The following is a 27,858-nucleotide window of genomic DNA, read 5'->3' on the forward strand; positions in this document are numbered from 1 at the left end:
ATGGTTTCCAGAGTAAATGAGATTCAGAAATTAAGTACAAACATAACTTCCATCTGATCAGCTTCAAGCTCCAGCTCTGCCTGGTTAACACTATTAAAAGACATTTCCACTGAAAGAAATACACTGTGCCACCTTTTCACACCTCATGGACTAAGGAATGTGGCTTTAGTTTAAGCACAAGTAGTAGAAAACCAGTTTATTTTAGTCCACTGAGACTCCTGTGCCTGTAAGATGGATGGCTGTGTGAAGCAGAGGCTGGAGCTGATGTGATCTTTAACTAACCTAGACCATGGCTGTCCTTGACGCTTGCCCTGTGGACACAGCCAGTGCTGAGCTGTCAGCCAGGCAGCCCTGGCGCTCCACGCCAGGATGTGATTCTGCAGGCTGCTGGCTTTGCAGCCAGCATCGGAAGCACACGGACTCCAGACAAGCAAGTTCAATGTGTGAGTCCAGCTGAATCAATAATTAATTCCCTCCTCTTTAGCAAAATATAGATGCTCCCTTTGTCAGCACATACATGCTTTTTGCATCCCTCTTGCCCTTCCTCTCCTCTTAGAAAGGATGTAGATAATTCTTATATGTGCAAAGATTGGTCCCAAGTGGGTTAAGGGCCCTAGGAGAATGACCTATTTTTGTTTGTAGCACAGTTCCAGTACAACGAGATTGCTGTGCTGAAGCAGACCAGGGGATAATCTACCCTGGTATCCCATTTCATGGAGAAGCCTTTGCTGTACACTTCAGCAAAGAGTGAAACCACCCTACCACTGCATCTAGCTCTGTACTCCCCTAGGAGGTATAGGAATATTTGTGCATACAACTACACCTGTCGTATCTTCACATGCATATGGATGTGTTGTGGCGAATAAGACCATGTGCTGTGCTATTTGATGGCATTGGGTAATTCCAGGAGCTCTGACCCTGCACGCTGAGTTGACCACCTTGCTCACCAGTGGCAAAGCCCTGGGCGAGGTGTATAGAGGCAGCAGTAAAATCTGGAGGCAGTCCTGCACTGAGTTATGCCCAGCTTGTGCAATATGCCCATCCAGAGGAGCTCTCTGAATGCATGCTGATGTGATGGAGGGGTATTCTTCGGGTCAGTGTGTTTCCAGCGGGAAGTGAAGGCTGCCTTTAGCCCCAGGCAGCCTCTGTTCTGTAATCAAGGGACCACCTGGCCACAGCTGGGCACTGCCTCTCTGGAGGAGCTCTGTGGAGGTGGCCAGGATAGTATGTGCCCCAGGTGGGATGTGGCGGGCCAGGGCTGGCTCCCCCTTGAGCTGCTGTGGAGGTGCAGGGTGTAGGCAGCACATGGTGGGGCACAACAACCACACAGACCTGCTGCATCTTATCAGACTTGTGTGGCCTGGGAATCAGTGCCCAGGGAGCATATCTCCAAGTGCTGTTTGAGGCAAAGAAGTTAAAAGTCACACTTCTATTTCCAAACTTTGCCAGGCTGAAATCTAAGATAATAAGTCACAGGCAGGATGTTTCCACTATTTTTTTGCAGTGTTTTGAGCTGCTTTCACAGCACATTTACTTGTCTTCCCAAAGCAAATCTGCAGGTGTGGCCCAGCCACCTGGCTGAGTGGCATCCAGGAGCTCACAAACATGAGCACTGGATGTGTCACTCTGGCATGTCACTACTGCAGCTGTCACCTCTCTGCCTCTTCAAGGAAACCTGCTTCTTCCCAGATCTGGGAGTGCCCAGTGGAGATACCCTCCGAGCCACAGAGTGGAGCCCTCTTGGAGAGTCTCAAATCCTTCTCCCGCTCCCTTTCAAGGGCTGTCCTTTTACAGCCATGTCTCCATTTTTTCACAGTGCTTTCATCTCATGAATATAATGGGAAAAGCCCCATAGTCACAAGCAGGAGGGAAAAGTGATACTTCACTCCCCTAGAGTCGCCTGTGGGCAGGGTGCTGCAGGCATGTGCCTGGCCTCACCACTCTGTGGGTGCAGGCTGGGGGCATCTGTATTTGCACCAGATGAACTCACTGAGCAGCTGGTGTTACTCTCTAGCTGTGTCTGCAATCCTGGGTGGAGGGGTGTGTGCAGGCAATGCACTTATGTGCCAGCTCTGGCCAAGGCCCTTACCTTTACATGTGAGCATTGTGAGTGGAAGTGGTGCTGATGGAGATTCAAGTAAAGCTTAGGGTGTTGAAGTGATCAGCTCCATCTTCAGAGGGTAGCTGTGGCACAAGGAGATGGTAGCCTGGAATCATCCTGGCACTTAATGGGGATGGCACCTTCAGAGAGTTGCAGTCATCACGCAGGGTCCTGGGAGGCAGTAGATTTTTTTCCCCATCCTGTTTCCATCCCCTTCACATCCTGGCTGCAACCAGTTCAAAGGGGGAGTGGGAAAGAGCTGGGAATCACATAGGAATCTCAGGGTCTGAGGGTTCTATTGTAACAGCCCAACTCTTGCTGTCACTGTGGGTCTCCAAGGGGTTCCCTTGAGAAACTGAGTTAGAAACAATTTTCAGCCAAAAGGCGAGTGAAATTGGCCATGTTTGTTTAAGATCTGCAAATTTGTGACTGATTGGAGACCACGTACTTCAGCTGCACAGTGGGATTTTCAGTGGTACAAACCTTTGTTCCCTTCTTTCCCTGAAGGCCAAAACACCGTCAGACCTAAAGGCTGCTGGCCTGAGCTCACTGTAGTTGCCCCATGTCTTGGATTAGTAGGAGGGAGTAGAGTAGCCCTACTCCTGTGAAAGACGGGAAAGGAGGGAGCACAAATTGCTGGGGGGCTGCCTTGTTGGGGGGCTGCCTGGAACGTGGGGCTACCAACAGCCTTCCTGGAAGAGATGTGCTTGTGGACACAGGCAACTTGATGCCAATTGTCACATGGTCCCCCAGGACTGTGGCAGCAGCAACAACATGCAGGTGGTGGGACAGAGGCAGGACATCGCAGGGGAACAGGGAGGATGGAAGTTTGGTGTTTGGTGTCACGCTCGTCTTTGCTCGTCTTGAGGCTTTGTGAATCCTGCCAGTTTAAGTACTTGTTAATGATATTCTCAGGGACACACATAATTATTTGAGGATCATAATGCTTTTTTAATATTGTTTTTTTGTAGGTCCTTGAGGTCCATGAAAATCTGGACAGGCAAATGCAAGACAATTATGAAGAAGACCTAAGTGAAAAGGAGAAGGCGATTGTTCGTGAAATGTGCAATGTAATAACTCCTCTCAGCAACTCTTGGGGTTCCTTTTGTGGTCATTTGTTAGAAGTATGGAGGAGCAGGGATCTGCTGGTGTAAGCCTTGTGAGGCCCACAGGCACAAGGGAAGAGTGGAGGCTCTGCTGACCACTGTTTTGGGTGTCTGTAACATGAGTGCCTTGTTCACTGCACGGAGCAGCCTTTGCTCAGCAGATAGTTCCCACTTTGCTGCCTTCAAGGCTGTGGAGTAGCTCTTGTAGCTGACCGAGAGATGTGCAAGGGGCTCTCCCTGGCTAGAAGAGTCCTCTTAGCAGTTGTCTCCACCTGTGCCCTTAGGGATGTGGTTTGGGCCAAGCAGCAATTGATTGCCATCTTTAAAGCCAAACAGCTTGAATGGGTTAGAGCCTAAACCATAAGATAACATCAGAGAGAGAATTTTCTTCTTATGATACGTGGGGTGCTATTAGCCCTGCCAATGTTTTGGGCAACCACACTGTTAACTGAGCTGGCCACATCCTGTATGGTGAGTGCTTGTACCAAACCACTGCTCTGCGGTGTCTGCTGGGTGGCATTGCCTCCAGCCTCAAAGCACCTTGGCCACGCTCTGGCTTTGAACAAAGAGTTTGGGATTTCTGCTAGAGCACAGCCCGAGCTGCACGCTGCCTAGAGTTGGGGATGTGCTGTTTGAGTGCCCACAGCAGGGAGGATGATGCTTACAAGCCTTCTTTTTTTAAAGCTTACGCTGGAGGTCAGCCCAAGTGGCATCATTTAGTGCCTCCCAGCAGTTGAGAGGAGCCCAAGACTGTTATAAATTCTGAAATACACCTCAATCCTAAAAGGAGGGTAGAAAGAACACAAGTGCATCTTGCAGAGCTAAATCACTGCGAGCATCCTTGGCAAGGGTGGAGGCACTTCACTTTGGTTGCTGGATCCCTATAAGCAGAGCCAAGACCAGAGTAAATGAGAGCCTGCTTTTTAGGATATTGATGCCACAGTCCCTTATAGCTATGCTAGGGGAAAAGTAAAATACCATAACTTCATCCTCCAGAATTGACTCATTTCTATTTGTCTCTCATCAGCTGTTTTTTCTTTAAATATTCATTTTATGTAGATTCAAGGCAGTGTTTTGCAGTTTGTTTTTTTTTTTAAATTGTCTCCCTTACCCCAGCGGCCCTAGAGGGATAAAATGTATGGTTTTAGAAAGTCATGTGTATATAATTTTAATCATTATCTTTTTCATTATCTTTTCTGTTCATGGTAGCATCTTTTCTGTGAGCATGGCAGGGTTGACCTTCCATTGAACTTAACTTCTGAATCTAGTGTATTTGTTTTATACTATTACCCCAGGCAAAAACGGTTCTAATTTCAAGAGGGACTAATTAGAAAAATGCATCAATGGTTTCTTTTCTTGGAAAGTGGTGCACAGATGCCATCCAGTGTCCCTGCTGAGAATTGCAACCCAGATCCAGGAAAGGGCTGGTTTTGACTTCAATTGCAATTAAAAAAATACTGCAATTCCTCAGAGGCTTTGATGTTTGGGTTTTTTTAATCCCTGTCTTCTCTCCCCCATGACTTTATTTTTTCTTACAGGTTGTCTGGCGAAAGCTGGGTGATGCTGCGAGCTCCAAACCCTCCATCAGGCAACATCTGTCAGGAAACCAGTTCAAGGGTCCCTTGTAGGAACACCATCCTGGTGACTGGAAGTGATGGATTCTGTGAAGACTAAAGAGGCAGAGCTCAGTGTTTCTGGCTGCCTGTTCTTTAGGATTTGGGGTTGAGTTTTTTTCAGGGTTTCCTTTTTCTTCTTTTTTTTTTCCCCAGCTTTTTTTTGTAACAATAGTGTAAATATGGCAGCTAAAGGCCTGATTTCCAGGCTGTGGTGCTCTGGAACTACTGTTCAATGGGTAACCATCCAATAATGCCAGACTTGCATCATTTGTATTGTAGTCCAAATCTGCTTTGTTGTAATGGTCTGTTTGTAGAATTAACTAACTCCAGAGAATTTCTAAGAGGAACAAGAAGAACCCTTGACCTGCGGAGAAGTCACCGTTTGTACTGCTCCTGTCCACCCACTTGTCAGTGATTCATAGCTGGGTTAGTGGCTCCAGGCAGCACTTTCCAAGGAAAATGCAAGTCAAATTCATTGGCTTACTGCCTGCCAAGTTCATGAGCTGCTAACACTTTTTTTGGAGGTCCTTCTTTTGAAGAATGACATGCAACTGTTTTCACAAGGCTCTGTGTAAAACATTGAGTGGCAAGCTAAAAACACTTGTACCACCATACTTTGTATGGTGGTGCTCATCACACAAGCGTACAGAAAGGCTTGAGACTCTGTATCAGCTGTTAATGAACTATTTTTCATGAACAAATGACACAAGATTTCTGCAGTTGTAATGTGAATGAAGTCATTTAGCCACACACCAGTATTCCCTACAAATATGGCAACACTTTTCCTATAAAGCTTTCACTACAAAGTAATTCAGCAGAAACTGCCATCCTAGCAGTGCTTATGGCTTTCACAGGATCTTCAAGAGCAGCTCATCTTTCACATAAGGAAGATTTGGGTGGGTTTTTTTAATGTTCTTGCTGGATCCCTCACCTATACTGGTTCCTGTGTAAGGTAACCAAACAACAACCTTGCAGAGCTGAATAAAAACTCCATAAACACGGGCTGTCAGGTGAGACTGCTTCCTGCCATTCAAGCTTTATTTTTGTGAATGAACCAAAACAAGTGAGTTTTTCCTTCTTCAAATGGTTGTATATAAAACAATGGAAGTTATATTTTGCTGTTGTGGAGTAGCTGCCTGTGTAGTTGTAAGAATTTGACTCCCTCCTTTTCCAAGTTGTCACAGCAGCTGTCCCTGTATTTCATTAGATGTTCTTTCCCAATAGTCCAAGGAAGCGGGGCTTCGTTATTAGAACTCATTTCTGTAACATAATTTTAAAGACAGGCATGTGAAAAGATCAAAGCCTCCTCTTCAAAAGTTGCATTGATTTTAGTGATTATTTTGAAGATGTAATGACCTCAAACACCATTCCTTTCCTTTTATTCTCTGTAAGAATCAGTCACAGCTACAGACAGCTGAATTAGCTGGACAGGTTCTTCCTCTTAAATTAATTTGTTCTACCAGTTGAGTTCTTGACTTGTGGCATTGTATAAACAAGGAGCACCGATACAATACCAAGGAGCCCATGCTGCAACTTATGAAAGGTAATTGGTCCCATGGCGTACAATAAACTAGCTGCCTGGGTGAAGAATTTGCAGTGTCAAGAGCCGAAACCTGTAACCAGTAAAAAAATAGAGAAGGAATACAACCGAAATACACAGTAACCCATAAGAGTAAGAACCACGTCATTATTTGTTGCAGAAATAAAAATGTAACAGTTGAGTAGGTTATTTAAAAACAACCAAGAACCACCCCCGAAACTCAAGTGCATATTCTCACTCACACACTCACCAGTAGATTATTTCTTACTATTGCTCAGTCAGTGAACACTGAGCTAGCTAGCTCTCAGTCTAATAGTATTTACATCCCATGGAGTCTGGAAAAATCCATTCTAGAGTCTAGAGCCTTAAGGCACAGGAACTTTAGAGGATTCTGGATTTCCCCATCTTCGCTTTCTGTTTTGACCTCCAGTTTCTAGTCACCATTGACAATTACTTGTCTTCCTGCTGTACGATTTGTACCTTGAGATTTCCATACCAGAAAAGGTGATGCAAAGCAGAGGCATCATTCTTTCTTAGCATCTAATGTCAAACAGGGTTACTTTAATCTATCTGCTTGAAAGCCCATTTTAATTTTGGTGGCATCTAATCACTGGATTAAGCAGAGAATTTAAGTATATTTGGAACAAGGTTATCTTATGTCAGTGAATTTTAACTAAAGCAACGCAAACGTTGCCAGCACTTGAAGAGAGTTAACTGTGTTGATGACATGCTTGCTGTTTAAGGCGTATATTAGGCTAGCAGGTCCTCTCCACAAGAGAAGAGCTACATTAATCAGAGTACTGGTCTCACCAGCTATGTAATTCCCATTCAAATATTTCCTGCTATCAAATTTCTCTCAAAGTCTATTCAATGACTTCAAGCAAAGCTTGTTTTGTTCTACCCGCAGATCTCACCTACAAGGGAAACAGTGCTGCAATTGAGGTCAATTCAGTAATCCTGAAGAGCCAGTTTACAGGGTAGCCAGCAATTCATCTGAACAACCTTTATACTTAGGGTACTGCCCATTGATTTTTTAAGATTCTATTTGGCAGCATCATCTTCAATGTAAGATGTGCATCACTGAATTTGCAGAAGAACACAACAGTGCTGTACCTTGGGGTGTTACTGTTCGGAGGTTTTTAGGCTTGCTACTCATCATACTTAGCTCTATTTGAGCTATAAAGTGTCTTCCTGGGGTAAAATGATGATCAATGACTTTACGGGATGACTTGGGTGCTGAATTTTCAGCTGTTTAAAAGGTATTTTATATGCATATTTAAATTCACTAACCTATGTGCTAAGTCTCCAGTGAAAACTACCTGAGGAGCTTTGTACATTAAGTTGGAGGAGAGCATCCCTTGAAATAGTGGCCATTAAATTGATATATTTGGCGCAATAGCCCAAGATAATTTCCTCAAGATTGAAGCCCTGGGTTCTGCAATCCTCTGGTAAAGAAAGCATCCACTGTTTACAAAAGGACTTTGCTTGCTTAAGGAAAGTAAAATCACATCCTTGACTTTTGTTGGAGTGACTGAAGTAAGCAGCATTTTTCCTAACAGTTCCTGAAATGCTGTAGTGTAACCAGCTTCAGTTGGCTCTTCGCACCTTGATAAGACTGCCGAGCACAACCTTGTTTGAGAATGGCACATTTTTATCCAAATATTAGATATTAAAAGAAATCAGTGTTAAAGTGACCTTTTATCTTTCTAGAAACTGTGGGGGAAGAGTACTACTGATCTTTTTCAAAGTGCATGACTGTAAAGTGATAAAATTGTATATTTTTCATAATGTGGGGAAAGTCTATTTGTGCTGCTTTAGAAATCAGTTTAAAGTTTGATTTCTGTTAAACCTGTGATCTTACAGCCCTGCTATATTTTCTGTATATGAATTACAATGAACTGGAAAAGTTAGCACCTGCTGTTGTGTATATAGCAAAATTCTTTAGACCTTAGCACGCGTTTTTACCTATTATTGAACCACTCTGGCTTTTTTGGGGAGGGAAAGTAATAGTACAGATTTTTTTGATAATGTGTGTAAAACATTCATTTGAAATATTTTAGTAAAAATGAAGTAAGAAATTGATTGTGATAGTGTATACTTCTAGCTGAATAAAATAAAATACATTCTTTTTAAATAAACTGATGAATAAGATTTGGGAGACCACTGCTGAAATATCTTGCAGTAAGTACCACAGTTGTGAATTCTGAACTAATATGAAGAATCTGGAAATCCACTAAATTCAGAACCAATTTTATTTGGGTAGAGTGAACAAAGTAGTCCCATTTATAACTATGATGTACATCACAGTAGGCTGTTACATTCAGACTTCAACACTTAGAAAATATATATATTATGTACAGGAATTTGCAAATAGGTGTAAACATACAATATTTTAAGATACCAGTACATTCCAAACCAAAACTATCAGCAAGGCAAACACCTCAAAATTATTCCAGTCAGCTAGCATTCAGAATCTCCCTTAAATAAAGCAGCTTTCATGCTTGACATCATGTTCTTTTAATTATTACTAAAAATGAAGTTTCTTATTATAGATCACATATCATGGTATCTGGCTATTTTGATACTCAAAAATAGGCACTGATTTCTAGAAGGAAATTTTCTTCTTACTGATATAATTGAGCCAATATGGCTGGTTTTGCTAGTACAAAGTAATCCAGTGCTGGAATAAGTCAAGACAATTTAAACTTAAGTCAAATGTATAAAGTTAGAATAGATACTGCAAAGCTGATTAAAATCTAAAAGCCTATATAACTCACCATAAACAATACTGCAAACAGATCAGCTAAATTTTCATTTACTCTCATTTCTTCATCTAAATTATACAGATTACCCTCCTCTTCATCTTTACAATGTAGGTTTTGGCTAGCTACTCCTGCCTAGTCAATATAAAGGTATCGTGCAAATTACCTCATGCTATCTCATCCATGTAGCACGTCCCAGTCCTGCTACAGGTGGCATACCAGGTGGTGGAATTGGAGGTGGGACAGGTGGCTGTCCACCTGGGGGAACAGTAGGTGGGGGGTAACTAGCTGGTGGCATTCCCAGCCCTGGAGGTGGATGAGGTGGTACTGCATGAGTTGGAGGCAGTCTTGGAGGTGGGAAATTAGGATTGTATGTAGGTGGAGGAGGATATCCAGGAGTAGGAGGTGGAATATTGGGTGGGGGGAAAGAAGCAGGGGGAGGAGGTGGAACTGGTGGTGGAGGGTTGGGAGGATAGACATGAGGATGATATGGTAGATGAGTTGGTGGTCCATAGGCCGGTGGTAAAGCTCCGTATGTTGGTCCTTCTGTTTTCATCATTGACTGAAGACTTTGATAACCCTCCCCTGACATGTAAGAATTTGTAGTAGACATCCCTGTAATATAACTGGTGGGGGGTGGGGGTGGGGGACGATGTGGCAGAGGTGGAGGTTGATGTACTGGGGCAGGATGAGCAGGGGGAGGAATCTGGACCTTTGGCATATCTACTGAGTCCACAGTAGTAGATTGCTCTGGTTCTCCCATTGAAACCGCAGTTGTCAAAGGAGGCTTGCGCTCTGGAAGAGAAAATTTCATTTATTTTTTTGAAGTGGCAATAACAGCTTCTCAATACTTCGTATTTTTCTTCCAGTTAACATAGCAAAAGAGAACTCAATTCTCTATGTCTCTGAATGCCACATGGTATCCAGTCAGACCTTCTTAGGTCACTGAAAAACAACTAAGCTGCCTAACAAAGCTTCGAGGTCAGCTTTTCCCATTCTAATAGTTAAATTCAGTTTCCTTTCCTATTACTATTTTCTTGTAATTTACATAATGTTGCACAATCAGCAGAATTAGCAGACTGGATGGACGGAATCACAACTACTGGATTTAAAAAGTCATGGGATCTAAGGTACCAAAAATCTTTTGATCAGTGCTTCCATCTTCTTTAGTCTAGGCCTCCTTTCTACCTCTTTGATAGTCCAGGAGGCGTCCTGGGATTACCCTCTGCACTTCACCTGCCTCCCATATTGGGAAATATTATTTGAGAACACAGGCCAAAGTCTCAAGTCTTTAACACTCAGTTCTACACCTGTTTACAAAAAGACAAAAAGAAAACCAGAGGGTACGTAAGAAGGACATAAAATCTTATCAGCTTTGTTCCACTGATTAGTTTCAGGGAACTCAGCACCTGACACTCTGAAGAAGTTCATAAAAAGGTCAGCATTTTAAAGAATTATACTTGGCCACTTCTGGAAAGGACATGTTTTAAGCTGTCTTCTCTTTAAATAAGATTTTTTTTTTCCTCCCTCTTAATGCAGACTCTATAAAGTAAATAATACCCCTAGGATGACTGACCTAATAGCAACCTCTCTGTATGGACAGAGAGGCAGTATTAAAATGGCCAACAAAAAAGATTTTGGGGCATCTTGACATCCATCTTGCTCATATATATAAGCATCTAAAACATTGTTCAATAAGACAAATTATTTAGAAGCAGGTATAGGGCAGTCGTTTCTGGTGGCATACTAAACTGTCAGTGTGAAACAAAATTTGAGATAAAGCCATCTCCTAGTATTTGTGTTAATTTTGTCAATATGCATTCTTGGTTTTCACCTGATTTTTCAACAGTTTCCCTTTAAAGACTATTCTGAAAATGTTTCAATGCTCATACAATCATATTTTTGTAGAAACAAATTCAAAGAAGAAAATTTTAGGTAACAAGGGAAATAAATCTATTACCTGCTTACATAGGATTTACCTTATCTAAACAGTGATAATTTTAACAGCAAAGTCATCCCCTAGGACAGCCATGTAATTAACCATGCAAGGTGGGTATGCTGGCTGTGGTACCTATGATTTCAATGACTTCTAGCTCCTAAATTATAGCAGGCAGTAATTTCCCCATTTGCTTATTTTCAGAACCATTCTGGATGCAATATGTGCATTCAAGATTTAACAACTGAAGGAATAATGAACATAGTATTTAGAAAAAACCCTTCATTCTTCATTAGATTTTAACAACTGGGAAAAATGGTCCTACTGTATTTCAGAGCACTGCTTTTCTCTCTTGTACTTTCCTGTTCTGAGCTGTCATCTTACAGTTACATTATGGACCGTGGTCTGTAAAATATTTATGTCATATTTAAGGGTCACTGGAAGGACAGCTAATGCATCAAGGCGCTGGAAGCACATTTTTACAACAGTACAGTTTATTTTGCAAACATAAGGCATGTGTGCAGTGTTACTGTTCTCTGGCAGATAAAAGTCATCTTCTGATGTGCAGCAAAGAACGTATCCCTTATATTTAGAAGTGACACACCTGCAGAATTCCTATACTACAGATGTATAGGAATACAGATGCACAGAGGACTTCTACAGGACAGCTGGAAGCCCATCTAGTAATGTAATATGGCATCTGCCTTCCTTTTGAGATCACGAGTCCCTTTTTGCCTGCTGTTGACAATTAGTTTCAGTCTCCTAGGCCTTTAAGAGTTGCAGCTTTGTTTTGCCCTTGTCCACCCAGTATAGTCTTGTTTCCATCATAAGTTTTTTACTTCTGTCTGGAAAAGCCTGTGCTAGCAACATGAAATTCCCTCTAGAGCTTATTGAACTTACATTTTAACTTGCCAAGCTGATTAATCAAGGCAACAATCCCCTGCCCCCACACTGTTACCTACCATGACCTGGATGAAAAGCAAGGCAATTAACAACAAGAGTAAATGTGTTGAAGAAAATAAAAGCTTACCTGGAGGGGGATGTGCAGGAGGTATTGGTGGATGTGAAGTTTCAATTTTAGAAATTTTAGATGGTGGCGGTGGTTCTAAAAAACATTTGTCAGTTCCTAATTGGTTATTGCTCTGCAATATTTTCCAAATTCCAACTCTGGTCTCACACTAATGACTATCACATCATATTACACTATACAGAAGTACAGTGGAAATCCTATATACTAGGTATGTTTAATAGAGAAAACTAAAATCAACATCTTTGTATAAATAAAGTGGCATCAAGTATCCCGTACAAGTCTTCCAAAAGAACCCATGCCCACAAGTCCAAATGACTTTAACTAGAGACAAACTGTCCCAATACCAGTAGGTAACTGAAGATGAGCAAGTACATGTTTTCTAGCCCAAAACTTTAACCTGTAAATAGTTGAAACAGATCTCAGAAGTTGACTGAATTAAGACTGTATTATGAGACCCTTGGGGCACAGTTATACTCAATTATTTCAAGTTCTGCAGCTAGGAACTTCTAAAAAATATGTTTAAAGTATTATATTTAAAGATGCATTATCAGGATCAAAATAGTTTAGAATTGCCAAGCCTGTAAGCAAACAAAGTGCATGTCAGCAAATTACTTACTCTAGTTTAAACAGCAAAATGGAAGCAATATGAATAGAATACTGATATTTACCTGCTGTCTTTGTTTCTTCTTTTGGAGATACAGCCTGTTTGGAGAGGGAAAAAAAAAAGATTAAAATAAGACCATTACAATCAGTCTCTTTTCCCAGGTAAACAGGACAAGAGGAAACAGACCCAAGTTGTTCCAAGAGTGGTTTAGATTGGATATTAGGCAAAATTTCATCATGGAAAGGGTGGTCAGATATTGTGGTTGAGTCACCATCCCTGAAGGTATTAAAGACATGTAGATGTGGCACTTGGGGAAATGGTTTGGTGGTGGACTTGACAGTGCAGCATTAAGAGTTAGAGTCAATGGCCTAAAGCTCTTTTCCGACCTAAATGATTCTATGGTGTCTTTAGACAGATGCAAGACAAACACTGAATAAAGTCAAATCACATTGGCAAAGCCCAGCTCAACTGGCAGAATGAGAAGACTGGAAAAATAGTAGGTATTTTAGAGACAGCATTTTCTGCTGTTCTCACTGTGGAGTACTGCATCTCATTTAATGTACTTATCATCCACTGCACATCTGTCATGGTCTGGTACGCTGCTCACTGAGCTGAAAACAAGAGACCTGGCCTCTATTCCAGGTTCTGCTTTGACCTGTCACTCAACCTTTGCCAAAATCACTTCAGGCCTTTATGCTTTATTTACCAAGACAGGAGGGCAGTGAAAGTGTTGCACAGCACAGAACATTTCAGAAGCCTTCAGATGGAAAGCATTGTATAAAACCCAAATGTTATGCCTGCAAAAAAAATGTATGCACTCTGAGCAAAACCCACAAAATCTCACATCATCTTTCCAATCACAAGTTTTTAGTTGGGTTTTTTTCTTGTTTGGTTGGTTGTTGGTGTATTGTAGTTTTTTTAAAGAATCTCAGATACTGGAGTAAGAAAAAATCTTTCCAGATTACACAGTCCCACTGAGATGACAACTTAATGGTCTCAGAGGAAAGCAGAAAACTTAACTGAAATTTTAAGTACAAATGTATTTAAAATTAATGATAAAGGTCAGAGGGGCATGGTACACAGCTTCTTCATCTTTTCAATGAAAAGGGTTTTTCAAGGGACTATTTACCTCTAATAGCTTTACCTTCACTTTCCACAGCAAGAATGGACATACATTTCAATTCAACTTAAACAACAAATTTTCCTTAATTCTGATAGGTATTCTCAAAATTTTTGCTGTCCCATTTTTACCTGCTTGAGGCAACCTCTTTCTTATATTCCTTTGATAGTCATTTCAATTTTCCAGACATCTTCCAGCTGCTTTCCAGCTTTTTAAGGACAATCTTTATCTTTCTATTTCAAACACACATACTTTTTTCTTAGTGACTCTCACAAACTCATCTGCTGCCTTCATTTTACTTGGGTGGTCTTTTCTTGACTTTCTAGCACTAAACTAATTCCTTGCCTGTAAAACTGCACACAAACATCAGCTCTTCCAGCACTTTCAAACAGAAGCAAATCTCCACTACTGATTGGACCTTTTCCAAAAATCAGTCATTCTGTGAAATCAGTTGATCAGGTGATAAGAAATTAAATTACTGTGCATTTGTTAACATGGAACAATGTTCAAAAAATAACATAATTGAAGTACACCATTAGAATGGAACAAGAAGCAACTGAAGCCAAATAACTCGTGTGACAGAAAAGCAAACAGCAGTTTAAACTGTATTTATGCTAAAGAAAAAAGAAAGAAAACAAAAGAATCAAGCAGCAACAAACCCCAAATCTATAAACATTTAAATCACCTCTAATGGCAGCTGCTAAAATAGAGATGAGCATTTATTTGGTCCTTCTACTGTATTGTAGTTTGTATTTGCCCAGCCAGGACATCCCAGGGTCATAATAAATAATAATAATCAACCTTATTTATTAGCATTCTGATGGATATTTAATACTTTCAGCTCAATTCAAACCACAATGGAGCTGTTCTTTCACTGCTATTTCTAGTGCATTAAAATTGTTCCCACTAACAATTTCTAGTTTAATCCAACTAAATTAACTATTTACATCTAATGATTCATAATATATTTTTAGTGAAATCAACTGAAAATTTGAGCACTCTTCACCACTAGAGATGCAGAGGATGTGCAGACGCTTTAGACATCTGGTGTGGGTCTGTAAGTCATGGGCCAATGTCTCAGCTGCTTGAAAGTATCTTGACTCAGTAGAAGGTAACAGAGTTATAAGAGTTCATGTAAATTGAAAATCTGGCCTCCAGAAACAAAGTGTATTTCTGTTCTGCACAAACCAAAGATGTCATGCAAAGCATTTACAGAAGGAGGCAAAGATTCTGGTACATCTAACTGAGAAGTTTATAGTACATCTAACTGAAGAACATTTTAGAAGCACCAAGCAAATCTTTCAAACACCACACTTCTTGTTCTCCCAGACTCCTTTCTGGAAAAAGAACAATTTCAGATCACCATATTTGCTTTTCTCCAATTCGTGCTGTTTGTGCTGTATTCCTACAAAACTCCTGTTGACTCCCCGTTTGCTTTTTATTTGTTGTGGATGACTACAGTGTACTAGGATTTAACTTTTCATCTGTGCTATTTACTTCCTTAATTATTAGGTGATAGACCTCAAACTAATTTCAAGAAAAGGTAAGTTTCTCTGATGGCTTGACCAGAGGTGGTTGCTAAAGAACAACAGATAGTATTCATGCAAAAGCCACCACTTTTTTCCATGAAGTAGTTCATTAGAACATGTGATGGGGCAAAATGAGTAGTACTGTAAAGGCCCTTATGTGAATGAACAAGCATTCATAACAACATCCAATGGATGCACATCAAAAAAACCAAATTGTTATTGCTAGTTTCTGATGTGCTAAGAGAGTTCCCTGCCTTAGAGGTCTGACAACGCAAACAGAATTTGTGCTGATGGCATAAAAGCATGAAAAGAAATACACAATACCTGTGAAGAGCTCTCACAACTTTCAAGCTGATTAACATGTTATCAGCTTTCTATCCTGCACAGTGCTAAAGTTCAGTGAAACAACTAAAAATTTCAGTGCAGGTGTTTTCCTGTAGTAGGCTATATTTTGCAATTACAAGATCAACATTTTACAGAGTTTTGGTTTTGTCTTTTTTGGGAGGCTGTTATCCTGAAGATGCTGCACCCTTCCAAATCCATTTTATTCGAGCATTCGAGCATTTGCTGCTTCCTCATGGTTTTTGGTTTTATTTGGTTTTTAGGTTGGTTTGATTTTTTTCCCCCCAATGTCTGTTCTCTAGTTCGGGCCCACATTAATTACAAGTTAGAGCAAAAGCTGTAAAGGCTGTACAAAATTTACTTCCTACATAGACTTGTTCCAAAGATTTTACTTCAGAAAGCACTCCTCTTGCTAAGTACATGCAGGAAGATTTGGGTAACACTTTTGCCCTTTCTTGGGATAACTTTAAAGTGAATAAAAATAATCCCGAAAAGTGTAGATTAAAGTTTGAAAGGTTAATTTGAACTTGATGACTGTGGAAAAGCTCTCAGAGTACTTGTGATACTGTCCAACTGCTAATGGACCACTTATTATGAAGTGAGACTTTAAAGTATGATGAATATTTAGGCTTCTACTGTTATTAGATTATTTTGAAAGTCTGTTTTTAGGAATTTTGACACACTTTTATTTTAGAGGCCACTGTTCTCTTAAAATTTGCAATCAAAGAGTCAACGTCTTCATCATCATTATGCACATCTCTACATTCAGGTGTAGCACAAGAAACCTTCCTTAAACCATGCCTGCTTAATAGAGAAAACAAGAAAGTTTAATAGCACAGAACCACAAACACTGAGAACCTTAATAGCTCATGCTATTTCTCCACTGGTTTTGCCTCAAGTGGAATAAGAATGTGATATGCCAAAACTGTAAAGGCTGTTCTGCATTAACATACTTGCTATATAACCAATGAAATCTACCATATACAATTAATTAGCAGGCTCATTCTTAAAGCAAACACAAGTCTGCTGCACACTGTGGCCTTCAAATCAAGTGGGCATCAGATCAGCCTGAAAATAAATTGAAAGTTAAAGTTCAACTTACTGCTGGTCTTTTAGTCTGTCTAGGAGGACTTGACTGGGGAGAGGGCTTTTTAGATTGCTGTGCTTGTGTTTGCTGCTGCTGCTGCTGCTGTTGCTGTGCTGACTGTTGCGACTCTTTTTGCTGCTGAGTCTGTGATTGCTCTGAACTCTGGGACTGCTGTGACTGCTGTACTGTAGGTGCCTGGGGTGTAGATTGAAGAGATGGTGGCTGCTGCAACTGGTGAGGAGTATGATGAGGCATTTGCTGTTTTCCTTGTGAGTATAGGTCCAGGATCTGATGACAGATATCTTAATAATAATGAAAAAAGAAATCCAAAGTATTATACCATTTTAATGTACAAGTGTACATTTAACACACAATTATCAACTATGCTTTTTACCGGACATCAACTCTGGAAAAATTCATTGCAAATCTGTGTTACAGTGAACACAGATTTGACTTTTTAAAAACAGACTAATTTTCAATTTATACTTGCATTTCTGAGTTTCTTCTGCCCATGCTGAACAATATAGAATCATAGAATCATAGAATCGATTGGGTTGGAAAAGACCTCCGAGATCATCGAGTCCAACCCTTGGTCCAAATCCAGTCCATTTACTAGATCATGGCACTGAGTGCCACGTCCAATCTGCATTTAAAAATCTCCAGGGATGGTGAATCCACCACCTCTCTGGGCAGATGTAGATGTATATGTACACCTTTCAGAAAAACACAGTGTCTTGGTATTAATACATTGTATATCATTATTGTGTGCCTGGAGAGCCAGTTAACCATGTTAACAATATTGCAATACAGCAAGAAAGGGAGTGAAAAACGATTATATGCTAAAAGATACACATCTAGATAGGCCAGTCAAAAAAGTTTCAGGAGCTAAGTAAAGGACCAAATATCTTCTTCCAACACATTAGGAGCTAAAGGTCTGCAAGAAAACATGTAGATCCAACTGATAACCAGGTGTAATAACAGCACTTAAGAAAACCTTCCTAAAAAAAGCCAAATGAGCTCTTTCCATAAGCATTCACTATTGCTATAGCAGAAACTGCAGAAATTCTCATTCTACAACCCTCTTTGACTTGGATTCAGAGGAGGATCTATCTGAAAGTGAAGGAACTTTGAAAAAAAGCTGCAATAAAGCCAAGGCAAGTAACGATTTAAGAAATCAGAACTGTAAGGTATTCACCTAAGTTCTAAGAGCAACAAAGGCTAAAGCACCTGAACAGCAATACACAGTGTTCTAATTTCCTAGAATGCAATGCCAGATTGTGACAACCATCAATTTTTGAAGAATATTTCTAAAGCAATTCATGGTACTAAAGCATGCTTAGCCTGACACTTCTAAGTCAATAAAAACTTTGATGAAGACAAATGACTGGCCACATGACCACAATTTTCTAAACAGAGTCAAGAAAGGTCTTGTTTTATTTTATGAACTTCCTAGGGTTCTCTCCCTCAAGAGGACAAGTTTAAGAGAGCTGTATTGATAAAAAAGATCCATAACTCATCCTCTATCTGCATTCATCCCCCATAATCTGTTCCTCAGTTATGGTATGCCACAAAAAAACCCCTAACCTAGCATAATTCAGTCAGAGGTCACTTATCAATGAGAAAACCACCGGAAACCAGGCTCCATTAGTTCCAGTGTTTGTAGAGCCACATTTAAAATGGGGAAAAGGGAATCATTAAAAATTTGAAAACATACCATGACAATTTACAAACTAACCAAGCTGTAAAGCAAATATTAACCAGAAGACTAATCATGATGAGTAAGTATGCTTCTAGATTAAGCCAGTCTAGTAAGTTCAATTTAAAACCTGGATGAGGTATAGCACGTACTACCTGAGTTACACACTTGACACATAATTATTTAGACTAAAACCCAGATAAAAAGCAAGTTGCATTTATTTATGACCTAGGTCACACAGTTAAAAGAAATACTCCTCTGTTTGTGGTAAACGGTTTTCATACCTTCCAAAACATCAACAGGAACATCTTGGACAAACTGCTCCCACCATCGTCTGTACATTGGTTTTGATGTCCATTCTTGTATTTCAAACTTACACAAACGTCCTGCTAAGTACATAACTGCAACAGCTATGATCTCGGGCTCCCACTGCAGGGACAGGGTAGTGCAGAGACTAGAATATAAAATAAACCAAAACAAAACACAATCCTGAAGATTACCCAAATGTCAAAGTATAACACTTTAATGTACAACAGCCATAATTAAGAGTGTATAAAATCCCCACCACACTTTTAACATCTTAGGCATTGAGATCCTTATTAAACAGAAGAGTTTACAAAACTAAACTGTTTCTGTGCTACCACTATCATGAAACAAGGTAATTTTACACAAATAATAGAGAGGGAATCAGTCTACAGAAGCAATACAACACATAAGAACATCAAGTTTGGGGTTTAAAACCACAAAACATAACACTACATGGAAAAAGAGGGAAAAGACAGCATTATATTTCAAGTATGGGCAGCTACAGTCTCACCTGTAGTGTTCATTAAATATAGTGTTCATGTTCATTGCTACATAACTGTGTGCTGTCACTGCATTGCACTGGTAAAGGAATGCTACCCACACTGGATTTTAGTTTCCAAATGTTTGTCAATAAAATGTAAACGAGTACTAAAAAAACCCCCAAACCCACAGAACAGCCAACATGAACTTGTAAAGCAACTTGTAAGGGCAATGCGAGTTCTAGATCAAGCTGTAAAGGTTATCTCTTGAATAGTTTTTGTTAAAGCTAATGATAAAATAACTGATATTTTATTATTAGTATTATTCATATTAATAACTTTCTGTCATAATCAAAGTTACTATTTCCTGGTACCAATTTTAAATTTTGAAATACGTTTTCTCTCTTTTCCCTTTTTTCTCCATAGATTCTGTAACATATGGTCTACTTATGAATTTTAGATCCAGTTAGTCAGCTGAGTTTTTGTGAATTCACTGAGGCTGTGCTAAGAACAGAATCCCCCATTCTAAAAGTCTGTAGTGCAAGGTACAGAATTATTGTCCCAGAATCCTAGAAAGCAAGTAAACTTCTAACAAGGTGCTTATTAAGTAAGCACAACACAGCCTCTTCAGAACAGAGGTAAGTATCAGGCATTATTTGGAATGATCCCTCCAACTCCATACAAGTGTTTTTCTGAAGAGCATTTTCTTTAATTATTAATTTTTAAAAATTATTAAACACTATCTAATTCCAAGTACAATAGGGCCAAAATTTTGATGGATACACTACAGCAGTTTTCCCTGACAAACTTAGCAGTGACAGTCATGCCATAATTTTGTTCCACCTGCAAGACTGACAGCAGCTGAAGTAAACATCTCTTGAGATACACATTAATTTTCCTCAAATTAATTTGGAGAGTTTAGGTGATATTTACAGAATGTGAACCCATACAAGGCTAATTCAAATCAGGCACATGAATAGAAATACACCTCTTTTTTGTGATGTTCTACTGCTGTAGGTATGACTGAAAGCCATGTATTTACCATTTCTGAGCAGTCAGGCCACTTTACACATTTTCTTAAGAGTTTGTTATGGAAATTAAAAATTACATTTAAGTATCCTCAGTGAATTAACTTGCCCAGCTCTGTGGATTCCTTCTTAACAAGACTACAGTGTGTCGAGTCGTTTTGGTTGGGTTTTTTTTAATAGGACACTACACACGAGAAGTGCTTCTATACACACTCCTGCTAATTGCTGTAGTCCTTGTATTACAAATTCATTATTCAAGAAATTGTAAATTAGTGCTAAGAACCGTATTCCTTATTGAATTTAAGGGCTACTTCACTATTACCAAAATACCACATTAAAAATACATTGATCAACATGGTGGAATTGAGAAATGACTTCTTTTTCTCAGAATGTGCCACATATCACAGACTGGGCAAGATACCAGCTTCTATCCTGGAGATCTACAATTTGCTTTGGCCCTTTCAAACATTAACTTTTTTTTTTTAATGCAGCATTAAATCACTACCACAAAATTGAAAAGGTCTTAATAGTCTCCTTCTGTACTCATTCTGAATTCTGTGGTCAATGGAACTATCATGGTAATGACGGAAAGAAAAACTGATGAACACGACAAGGAAAACATGTGACAAGCAGAAAACAAATAAGAAACTTTTGTCAAAGAAATATCTAATCTCACAACAAAGTTAGCAACAGTAACTATTTCACTTTCAAAAAGCTTCCTAGACTATCTTACCTGTCATTGACAAATGTCCATGCCATTTGAACCAGTTTTTGAATTTTATTTTTGTCTCCTGAAAAACAAGCAGATAAAAATTCAGAAATAAAATCAGGAGGGACAAATAGTTTGAAATAGAATATTCTTGTACTGTTAATGTATATTAAGTTCTGAAAATTAATAACAGGAATTACTTGCCCAGCTTGCAATAATTTACCTTTGAGTTGTTTGGCATACTTGAGAAGAAATTGGTATGGATGTTCCACTTGCAAATCAAACTTTATTGTTTGTAGTAAGATTCTTTCAAGGACCATCACTTCTTCCTAGAGAATGTTACAAGGTAACCACAGTGTTATTCTGTCTTTTACCCAGAGATATTTTACCCTAGTGTAGAGCATGACTACACAGCACTTCCAGACAATGACGTTTCTCTGCTTTTGCTTGATTAGAGTTTTTCTCCAAAGAGAACAGAAATCTCTCCAACTTAAAATATTATTTTAAACCAAGATATCTTTTCTTCACATTTATTTGAGTGAGGACAGAGGATGTGGGGCTTAAAATTCCTTTTTCTCCACAGCAGAATGAACTGAATCAGACACAGCACAGAAGTGCCGAATACACAAAATCACAATAAAAATGTAAGCTCTCATCACATTTCTCTCATGAGTTTCAGCAACTTCTGCTATTTATAACAAGGAAATTTTGAGAGAAGCATAGTTTTGCTAAGTCAATACCCTATACAGGAAACTTCTCAATACTTTTGAGATCTAGTTCTCTTATTTAAGATTTGCTATTAATTGCTTCCTAAAATCACATTAAGATTGTCAAATATGTGTTATGTCTTGATGACATTTCTTGCTCTGACCGACATTACTCAAATTTCCTTTGATTTGCAAAATAACATCAGAATTTACATTAAATAAAATGTAAACTTTTTATAAAAACAATTATTCCAGTAAGCTCCCAAAGCTACTTGTATTAGGAAGAATTACTTTCATAGCTACCCATCACTTCACCCAGGAGAGACATAAATGCATGCTGAACATCTCATTTAATTTAGAACAACTGAAAATCAGCCAGTGCTCTAAAGAACATATGCCACTTTGCTGGACTACAACAGGATGAAATCATTTCAACATGAGCATTTTTACCTTTGGGTCATCTCCAAACTGCCCAAACTGTACATCATTTAGCAAGCTACGAGCTGTTTTAATTATATCTTTACATTTCTTAGGTGTTTCTTCAACCTTTCCCGCTAGGAAGAGACAGCAGGCTCCTGTCACCTAAAAAACGAAAGTGCTTTCAAAAAATTGTCTACGTGTAGATATGCAATATAGTAGAGCATTGTAAAAGCACTGTCAGTTTCCATTAACAATTCTGCAGAAGTCTCCCAGGAAAGACTTAATGCACACATTAATTTCTAATTTTAATAAAGCGGTAATTTAAAGTTTTACTTTCTCAAAGGAAAGATACAGATTTTGGAGGACTATCCATTTTATAAAATTTCATTTCAAGGTCAGAAAACCAAAGCACAATTTGTCCTGGTTCAGCATTGTCTGTCAAGTAGTTTTAAGATGGTATTACACTTCTTTTTTTCCTTCCAGCCAATACAGAAGTGCCAGCACTATAGCTGTTACTGTTCTCAAAGAACAGTCTCAGCAAGACATAACTGCAATGTCAATATTCTTCTAAGTGTAAACAGAAATGTGTAAACAAGCAAGAACAGTGTATTTTAAGGTGTAATGATTAAAAGACAAAATGTTTATTTCCCATCATTCAGAAGGGTGGACAGCAGTAGTATCCAAGTGATTAATCAGAATTTCAAGCAGTCCATTCCTAGCGCAATCACTGAATTAAGTCATCAATATTCTAAATACTTACATATCTTGGAAACTGTTTGAAGGAATGAAACATATAAAACCGATGGAAATAAATTATTCCAGTTGCTAGAGTATCATAATGTCTGTGGCGCAGAATAAGGACTTTCAAACAGGACACAAAACAAATTTAAAACCAAACATACATGAAGGATTCTGCTTTTTCAAGTAACTCAAGTAACTGGTTGTTCAGTGACCAGTTAGAAAACTCTGCAAGTAAAACAGGAGCTTTAGAAAAAAAAAGCCACAAAACCCCTTAAAGCTGTGTAAATACTGATTCAGCCCAGATGCAGTAGATACCTAAAGCATTTACTGGAGGTGTGCAAAGTCCCACAGAAGGACCCACACAAGGTCATCCTTGTGTTACACTGTATCTGCTCCAGAGAAGGTCAAAACCAGCAGTAGGTACATGAAGGAACAGAACGATTATCACTTCACATTAAAGTGTTGTTGTGGAGAAAAGTACTAACTATTCACAACTACAAATGCAAATAAAACCTTCTCTTTAAGAAGAGTAAAATTTAATTTTCACCACATTTTATTAAACGAAGAACTAAGGAGATTAAAAGAAGCATAGAAATATAGGAAGCAGAAAATTTAAGTGGCTGTCTATGAGAGAGTGGGACAGTTGGGAGGACTTACTAACATGTACAAAGTTGTAAATCTCAAATCAACCGAACAAAAAACCAGCCACCATAAACCAAGACTGAGGAGGCAGAGGTTGGAAGCCTTGGATGCACAATCCATAGAAAAATGAGTGCAAAATTTGAGAAGTTACACAGATTAATATACTAAGACATTGAGTTTCATAACTGACAAAAGTTATCCTTAATTGGCAAGTCTGTATCATCTTACTTCTCTGTTGCCAAAATGGTTCAGTTGCAACCTTGTTTATCCAAGGAATGGATAAAAATTGTGCAGGAAAACATTCAATCAAAAGGCAAGTAAACACAAAAATATTTTTTATGAATGATTAAAAAATGGTTGAACAGCTAACTGAGCACGTGACACTTCTTGTACATTTTATTCTGAAAACCCACCATTCATACAAACATTTCACACCAACAAGAGTTTAAAGGATACAGCCCTAAACGTGTTCCCACATCGAATATGAATCTGGCCCCCTCCCTGCGGTATCGAGCCTCAGTAGCTGGATCAAGCCCTTCTAGCTGGGATGGAGTATGTGCCAAATCTTTCTTATCCCAGTACCAACATGGCTTTGTATGGTCCAGGTTTGCCAAGTTTACAGAAGGGCTGGAATTTTCTTTATTCTCCTTCATTTATTAAAACAGAATTGTCCTTGCTTTTTAAGTTTTCAAAAAGGGGATCTCCAGAGAGTCGCTTCAGAACCTTCAAGAAAAGACAAAAGGATTTCGTTAAAAATGGAGAGGACTTTCCCCCCCACCCCTTACTCAAAGAAGAGTGCCCATTATCCTTGCCCATTGGAAAGGAATTTTTCTGTGCTCAAAGACAAGTAATAAATAACCTTGCCCTTATCCTCCCCATATACTGCAAACACAATCAAAGAAATAGCCATAGGTTATCCTTGCTATTCTCTATTTAATAAAGAAACTTCATGAATGCATAATAAACAATATCTGCTACTTCTTAGTAAAACAATTTCCACCTACTCTGTCCATAAGAATAGGGAAAAAACAATTCAGTGATGGTAGCAGCAAGATTCGAAAATCTGGGGGGGATCTACTCACTATTGGTAACCCGAAACCCATTGGTGAGGTGAGTCTGAACATCAGTTTAAATACCTGCCTGCTCTCATGGATATCCCTGGTGCTAAGAGGAGCAACCACTGGGCAGAAAGCTTTGTAAAGTGATCTGTACTTGTGCTTACTTGAAGGAAAAAAAGTAACAAAACCCATGTTCCTTCAGATACCAAGATCAAGACAACTGGTGTAAGTCTGCAGGGTAAGGAGGCATCTAAAATCAGCCCCAAAACAAGGCAGTTGATTACACTCCAAGAGTGTGCCAGGTGCTTGTGCTTACCGGCACTCTGTGTACAAACACTCGGATCACAAAGCTCTGCAGCAGCTTTCTGGCATCTGAATAATGACCGATGTTCAGTCACGCCTCAATTTAAAGACAGAATGAAGACTTGCTGCCTTTATTTTTTTCAGGCACAAAACCACTCTGACTGCAATTCCACAAACTACAGATACTATGCACAAATTACTGCAGTCACCTGCAAGGGTTTGCATAACAAATAGTGATTAACACATGATGCAATATATTCGCTCTGTACTGAACAGCCACAGGAAAACCCAAACTCTTAAAATCAAGCTGTTGCTTTTCCAGACGCTTCTCTTCCGAAAACGGAAGAGAGATCACGTGAACGGTCAAAAAAAACCCCGATGCCGACAATCAGCACCTCGCTCAACTCCAAAAACTTTCTCTTTTCCAGAATAAAGGAACCTGTCTTTGCCCCACGATGGTTTCGGAAGGACCTTCACGACGCGTGGTGTCGGTCACAGACAGACGAAAACTGTCACCAAAAAAAAAGGAAATGGCTACTAAAAACTTTTTCCAGAACCAACAAAAGCGCGCCGTGCCACGAGCGCACATTCTCATCCTACTTACTAGAAAAAGTGCTATTTTTTACTACTGCTACGGTTCTTCTTTACGAGTTATTTCACTTCCTAACATCTAAACAGCTTAAAAAACAATTAACATCGAAAGCGCCCGAAGCGACATGATCCGCTTCTATAAGCGCCGAAAGGATTTCCGATCACAGAACTGGGAATGAATGAAAACCATCACCCCGCAAACATCCCAAACGAACCATCTCCAAGGTCCCAATCCAGTCCGCAGCGCCCGGGAAGAACAACGAAAGCTTTTCCTTACCTATTTACGCGCCCCATTAACCCGGAGGGGAGCTCTGGAGCTCGATCGCGGCCTTTTTTCCACCTTACCTGGGACGACCCCGCCGACCGCGAGCGCGGCTCCGTCCCCTGCAGCCCCGAGCTCTGCTCAGCCCCTCCCAGACCCGCCCGCCTGCCGCACACGGTGCTGCCGGTGCCCGCGGAGGCGCTCGCTCCCCACCGCGGCGGTCCCCGCTCCCTCTCCCCATTCCGTCGGCGTCGGGTCTCGGTCCGGGCGGGCCCCGCGTACTCACAGGGTCTACGGGGAGCGGCGGGGACGGCACCGGAGCGCGGGACCTCTCAGCGGCAGCGCGGCCTCCGCGCCCTGCGCGCCGCCATCTTGGGAGCCAGGCTAGGCTGCGCGCTGCGTCATCGCGCCGGAAGGGCGTCTCGCGCGAGAACGACACCCCACCCCCACCCCCCCGCCCAATTTCGTCCCCTCCAATGGCCGCCGAGCCCGGGCGGGCGCCCGACGCGTGACGTAATCTCGAGATAGACCAGTCAGCGAGGCGGAAGGGAAAGATTGCCAGCTGCATCAGCCAATAGAAATGCCGAGGCGGGTTTAAATGCCGTGCCCTTTCAAAAGGCTGCTGGTGCGGTGCTCGCCGCCGATTGGTCCCTGCGGGTGCCGGAGGGGGTGGTGCCGCCAATGGCAGCGCGGGGCGGGGCCTGGGCCGCCCCTCCCCTCCCAGCGCGGGCGGCGCGTCCGGCGGGGCTCGGGCTGAGCCTCCTCGGGCCGCGCCGCCGCCTCGGCCCCGCGGGAGCGCCCGCCGCAGGGAGGGAGGTAAGGCCGGGCCGGCCGGGCCCCCTGTCCTGCCCGAGCCCAGAGCCCCGCCTGGGCCCGCGCCCTTCCCCTCAGCCCACCCGGCGCGACCTCACCCCGCGGGAGGCGCCGCTTTTCCCGGACACCCCCTCCCGCCGCCCCCGCCTTCCCCCGCGGGGCAGGGCTGGGGCCGGGCCGGGCCTCCCCGCCTTCCCCGGGGCCCCGCAGCGCAGTCCCGGCCCCGCTCGCCGTGGCGTTCCCCCCGCCCGGCCCGAGGGGCTGAGGGGCCCCCGGCGCGTTCCAGCCCGGCCTCCGCGGGGTTAAAGTGAGCGAGGCGGTGGCACTGGCGCTTCCCTGGCCCCATCCCCGCGCCCCTCCCGGAGGCTGGTCAGAGACCAGAGTAAAACAAATGGCTTAAAGCTGCTTTCCCCGTGATGTAATTCTTTTTTTTTTTTCTTTTTTTTGGTGTGTGACACGTTTTGAATGATCCCTACTCCTAGTCCAGCTTCCCGGAGAGGCTCCCGTGCTTGCAGCGCTGGGGTCTGACTCAGTGTGTGGCTCCTCTGTCGGGAGAGGAGTGCTCTGGTTCCTTTCCTTTCTCGCCCTGTCTGCAGCCTGCTTTAGTAATGGGGTTAAGCCTTTGGAGGAAAAAAGGTGGGGTTTAAAATTACAGTAAATCATCTAAACTGTTCATCCTGCAGGGGCGTTACTCCTAAAACAACCTCGGTGTTCTAGGCTTCCCCTATTGCCACAAGAGCTGCTGAGATGGCCCATCTCAGGAACCCTCCTTCCTCTTCCTTCTTATGCAGCAGCACTTGGTTAGAGTTGCTTAAGCTGAGGCTTTGCCTTGCCTTTAGATCTTGGCAACTTCCTAAATTTTGAATTTGTTGCATGATTTTTTGCCATAAGGGGATGTTCAGCCATCAGGATAAGCTCTGTTCTTCCTTTTGGAAGTTGTCTCTCACAGCTTAGTTGAATGCTGCTCTTCCCCTAAGCGGCGTGTCTCCTCTTCTGGGTGGACTTGTCCATGGGACCTAAGCTTGCTCATGAGATCAAGTAGAAAGCGAATTGTCTTTGACTGTTCTAAGTGCATGTAATGTAAGCAAGCACCTGTCTCTTCGATTGACAGCTTTGTTCTGTGACAATTGCTACAAATGTTAGCTCAATGTCTCACAAGTGTTTTTTTGCTCTCAGTTGTTGTGAGCTCGTAACTCACAACAGTGAAATGTAAGTATTTTGTAAGTGAGTAAACAGCTGCGGCATTCTGTGTGTCCGCTATCAGGTTCCTGGTATAAAATAGTAAACCAGCGTGCAAGTTGTTAGAGGGAAAGGCGTGATGAGCATGAAG

General features: G+C 41.2%; 3 protein-coding genes across 6 annotated transcripts in view; 2 read left to right on the plus strand and 1 right to left on the minus strand.

Moving 5' to 3' along the window:
* CCDC85C (coiled-coil domain containing 85C) overlaps positions 1-8,865 on the plus strand; it is a 110,853-nt gene extending 101,988 nt beyond the window's left edge. For both annotated transcript variants that reach the window (XM_027637817.1, XM_027637818.1), the window contains exons 5-6: positions 3,073-3,171; positions 4,746-8,865. In XM_027637817.1, coding sequence (XP_027493618.1) covers positions 3,073-3,171; positions 4,746-4,835 — 189 coding nt within the window. In that variant the 3' untranslated portion in view covers positions 4,836-8,865. The remainder of the gene's footprint in view (positions 1-3,072; positions 3,172-4,745) is intronic.
* Positions 5,830-26,127, minus strand: CCNK (cyclin K). Of its 3 annotated transcripts, XM_027637816.1 has the most exons (12): positions 26,002-26,127; positions 23,958-24,224; positions 22,879-22,960; positions 22,149-22,280; positions 21,215-21,320; positions 21,016-21,073; positions 18,754-18,923; positions 16,789-17,075; positions 12,760-12,793; positions 12,092-12,166; positions 9,292-9,920; positions 5,830-6,436 (listed from the first exon to the last, which is right to left on the minus strand). In XM_027637816.1, exons 2-11 carry the CDS (start codon positions 24,152-24,154, stop codon positions 9,298-9,300), a joined length of 1,764 nt encoding a protein of 587 aa, XP_027493617.1. In that variant the 5' UTR covers positions 24,155-24,224; positions 26,002-26,127; the 3' UTR covers positions 5,830-6,436; positions 9,292-9,297. The 3 variants fall into 3 exon arrangements, with proteins under 3 accessions (XP_027493617.1, XP_027493615.1, XP_027493616.1); XM_027637814.1 differs by lacking the exon at positions 5,830-6,436 and having other exon boundaries at positions 8,598-9,920; XM_027637815.1 differs by lacking the exons at positions 5,830-6,436; positions 26,002-26,127 and adding an exon at positions 25,799-25,958 and having other exon boundaries at positions 8,600-9,920.
* Positions 26,128-26,450: 323 nt separating this feature from the next.
* The window catches only part of SETD3 (SET domain containing 3, actin histidine methyltransferase), a 65,625-nt gene continuing 64,217 nt past the window's right edge, over positions 26,451-27,858 (plus strand). Inside the window, exon 1 of the mRNA XM_027637660.1 lies at positions 26,451-26,531. The gene's annotated coding sequence lies outside the window, so the exon portion shown is untranslated. The remainder of the gene's footprint in view (positions 26,532-27,858) is intronic.

The sequence above is a fragment of the Corapipo altera genome, unplaced genomic scaffold (genome assembly GCF_003945725.1).
Source record: "Corapipo altera isolate COAL_440 unplaced genomic scaffold, ASM394572v1 23, whole genome shotgun sequence".
NCBI classification, from domain to species: Eukaryota; Metazoa; Chordata; class Aves; order Passeriformes; family Pipridae; genus Corapipo; species Corapipo altera.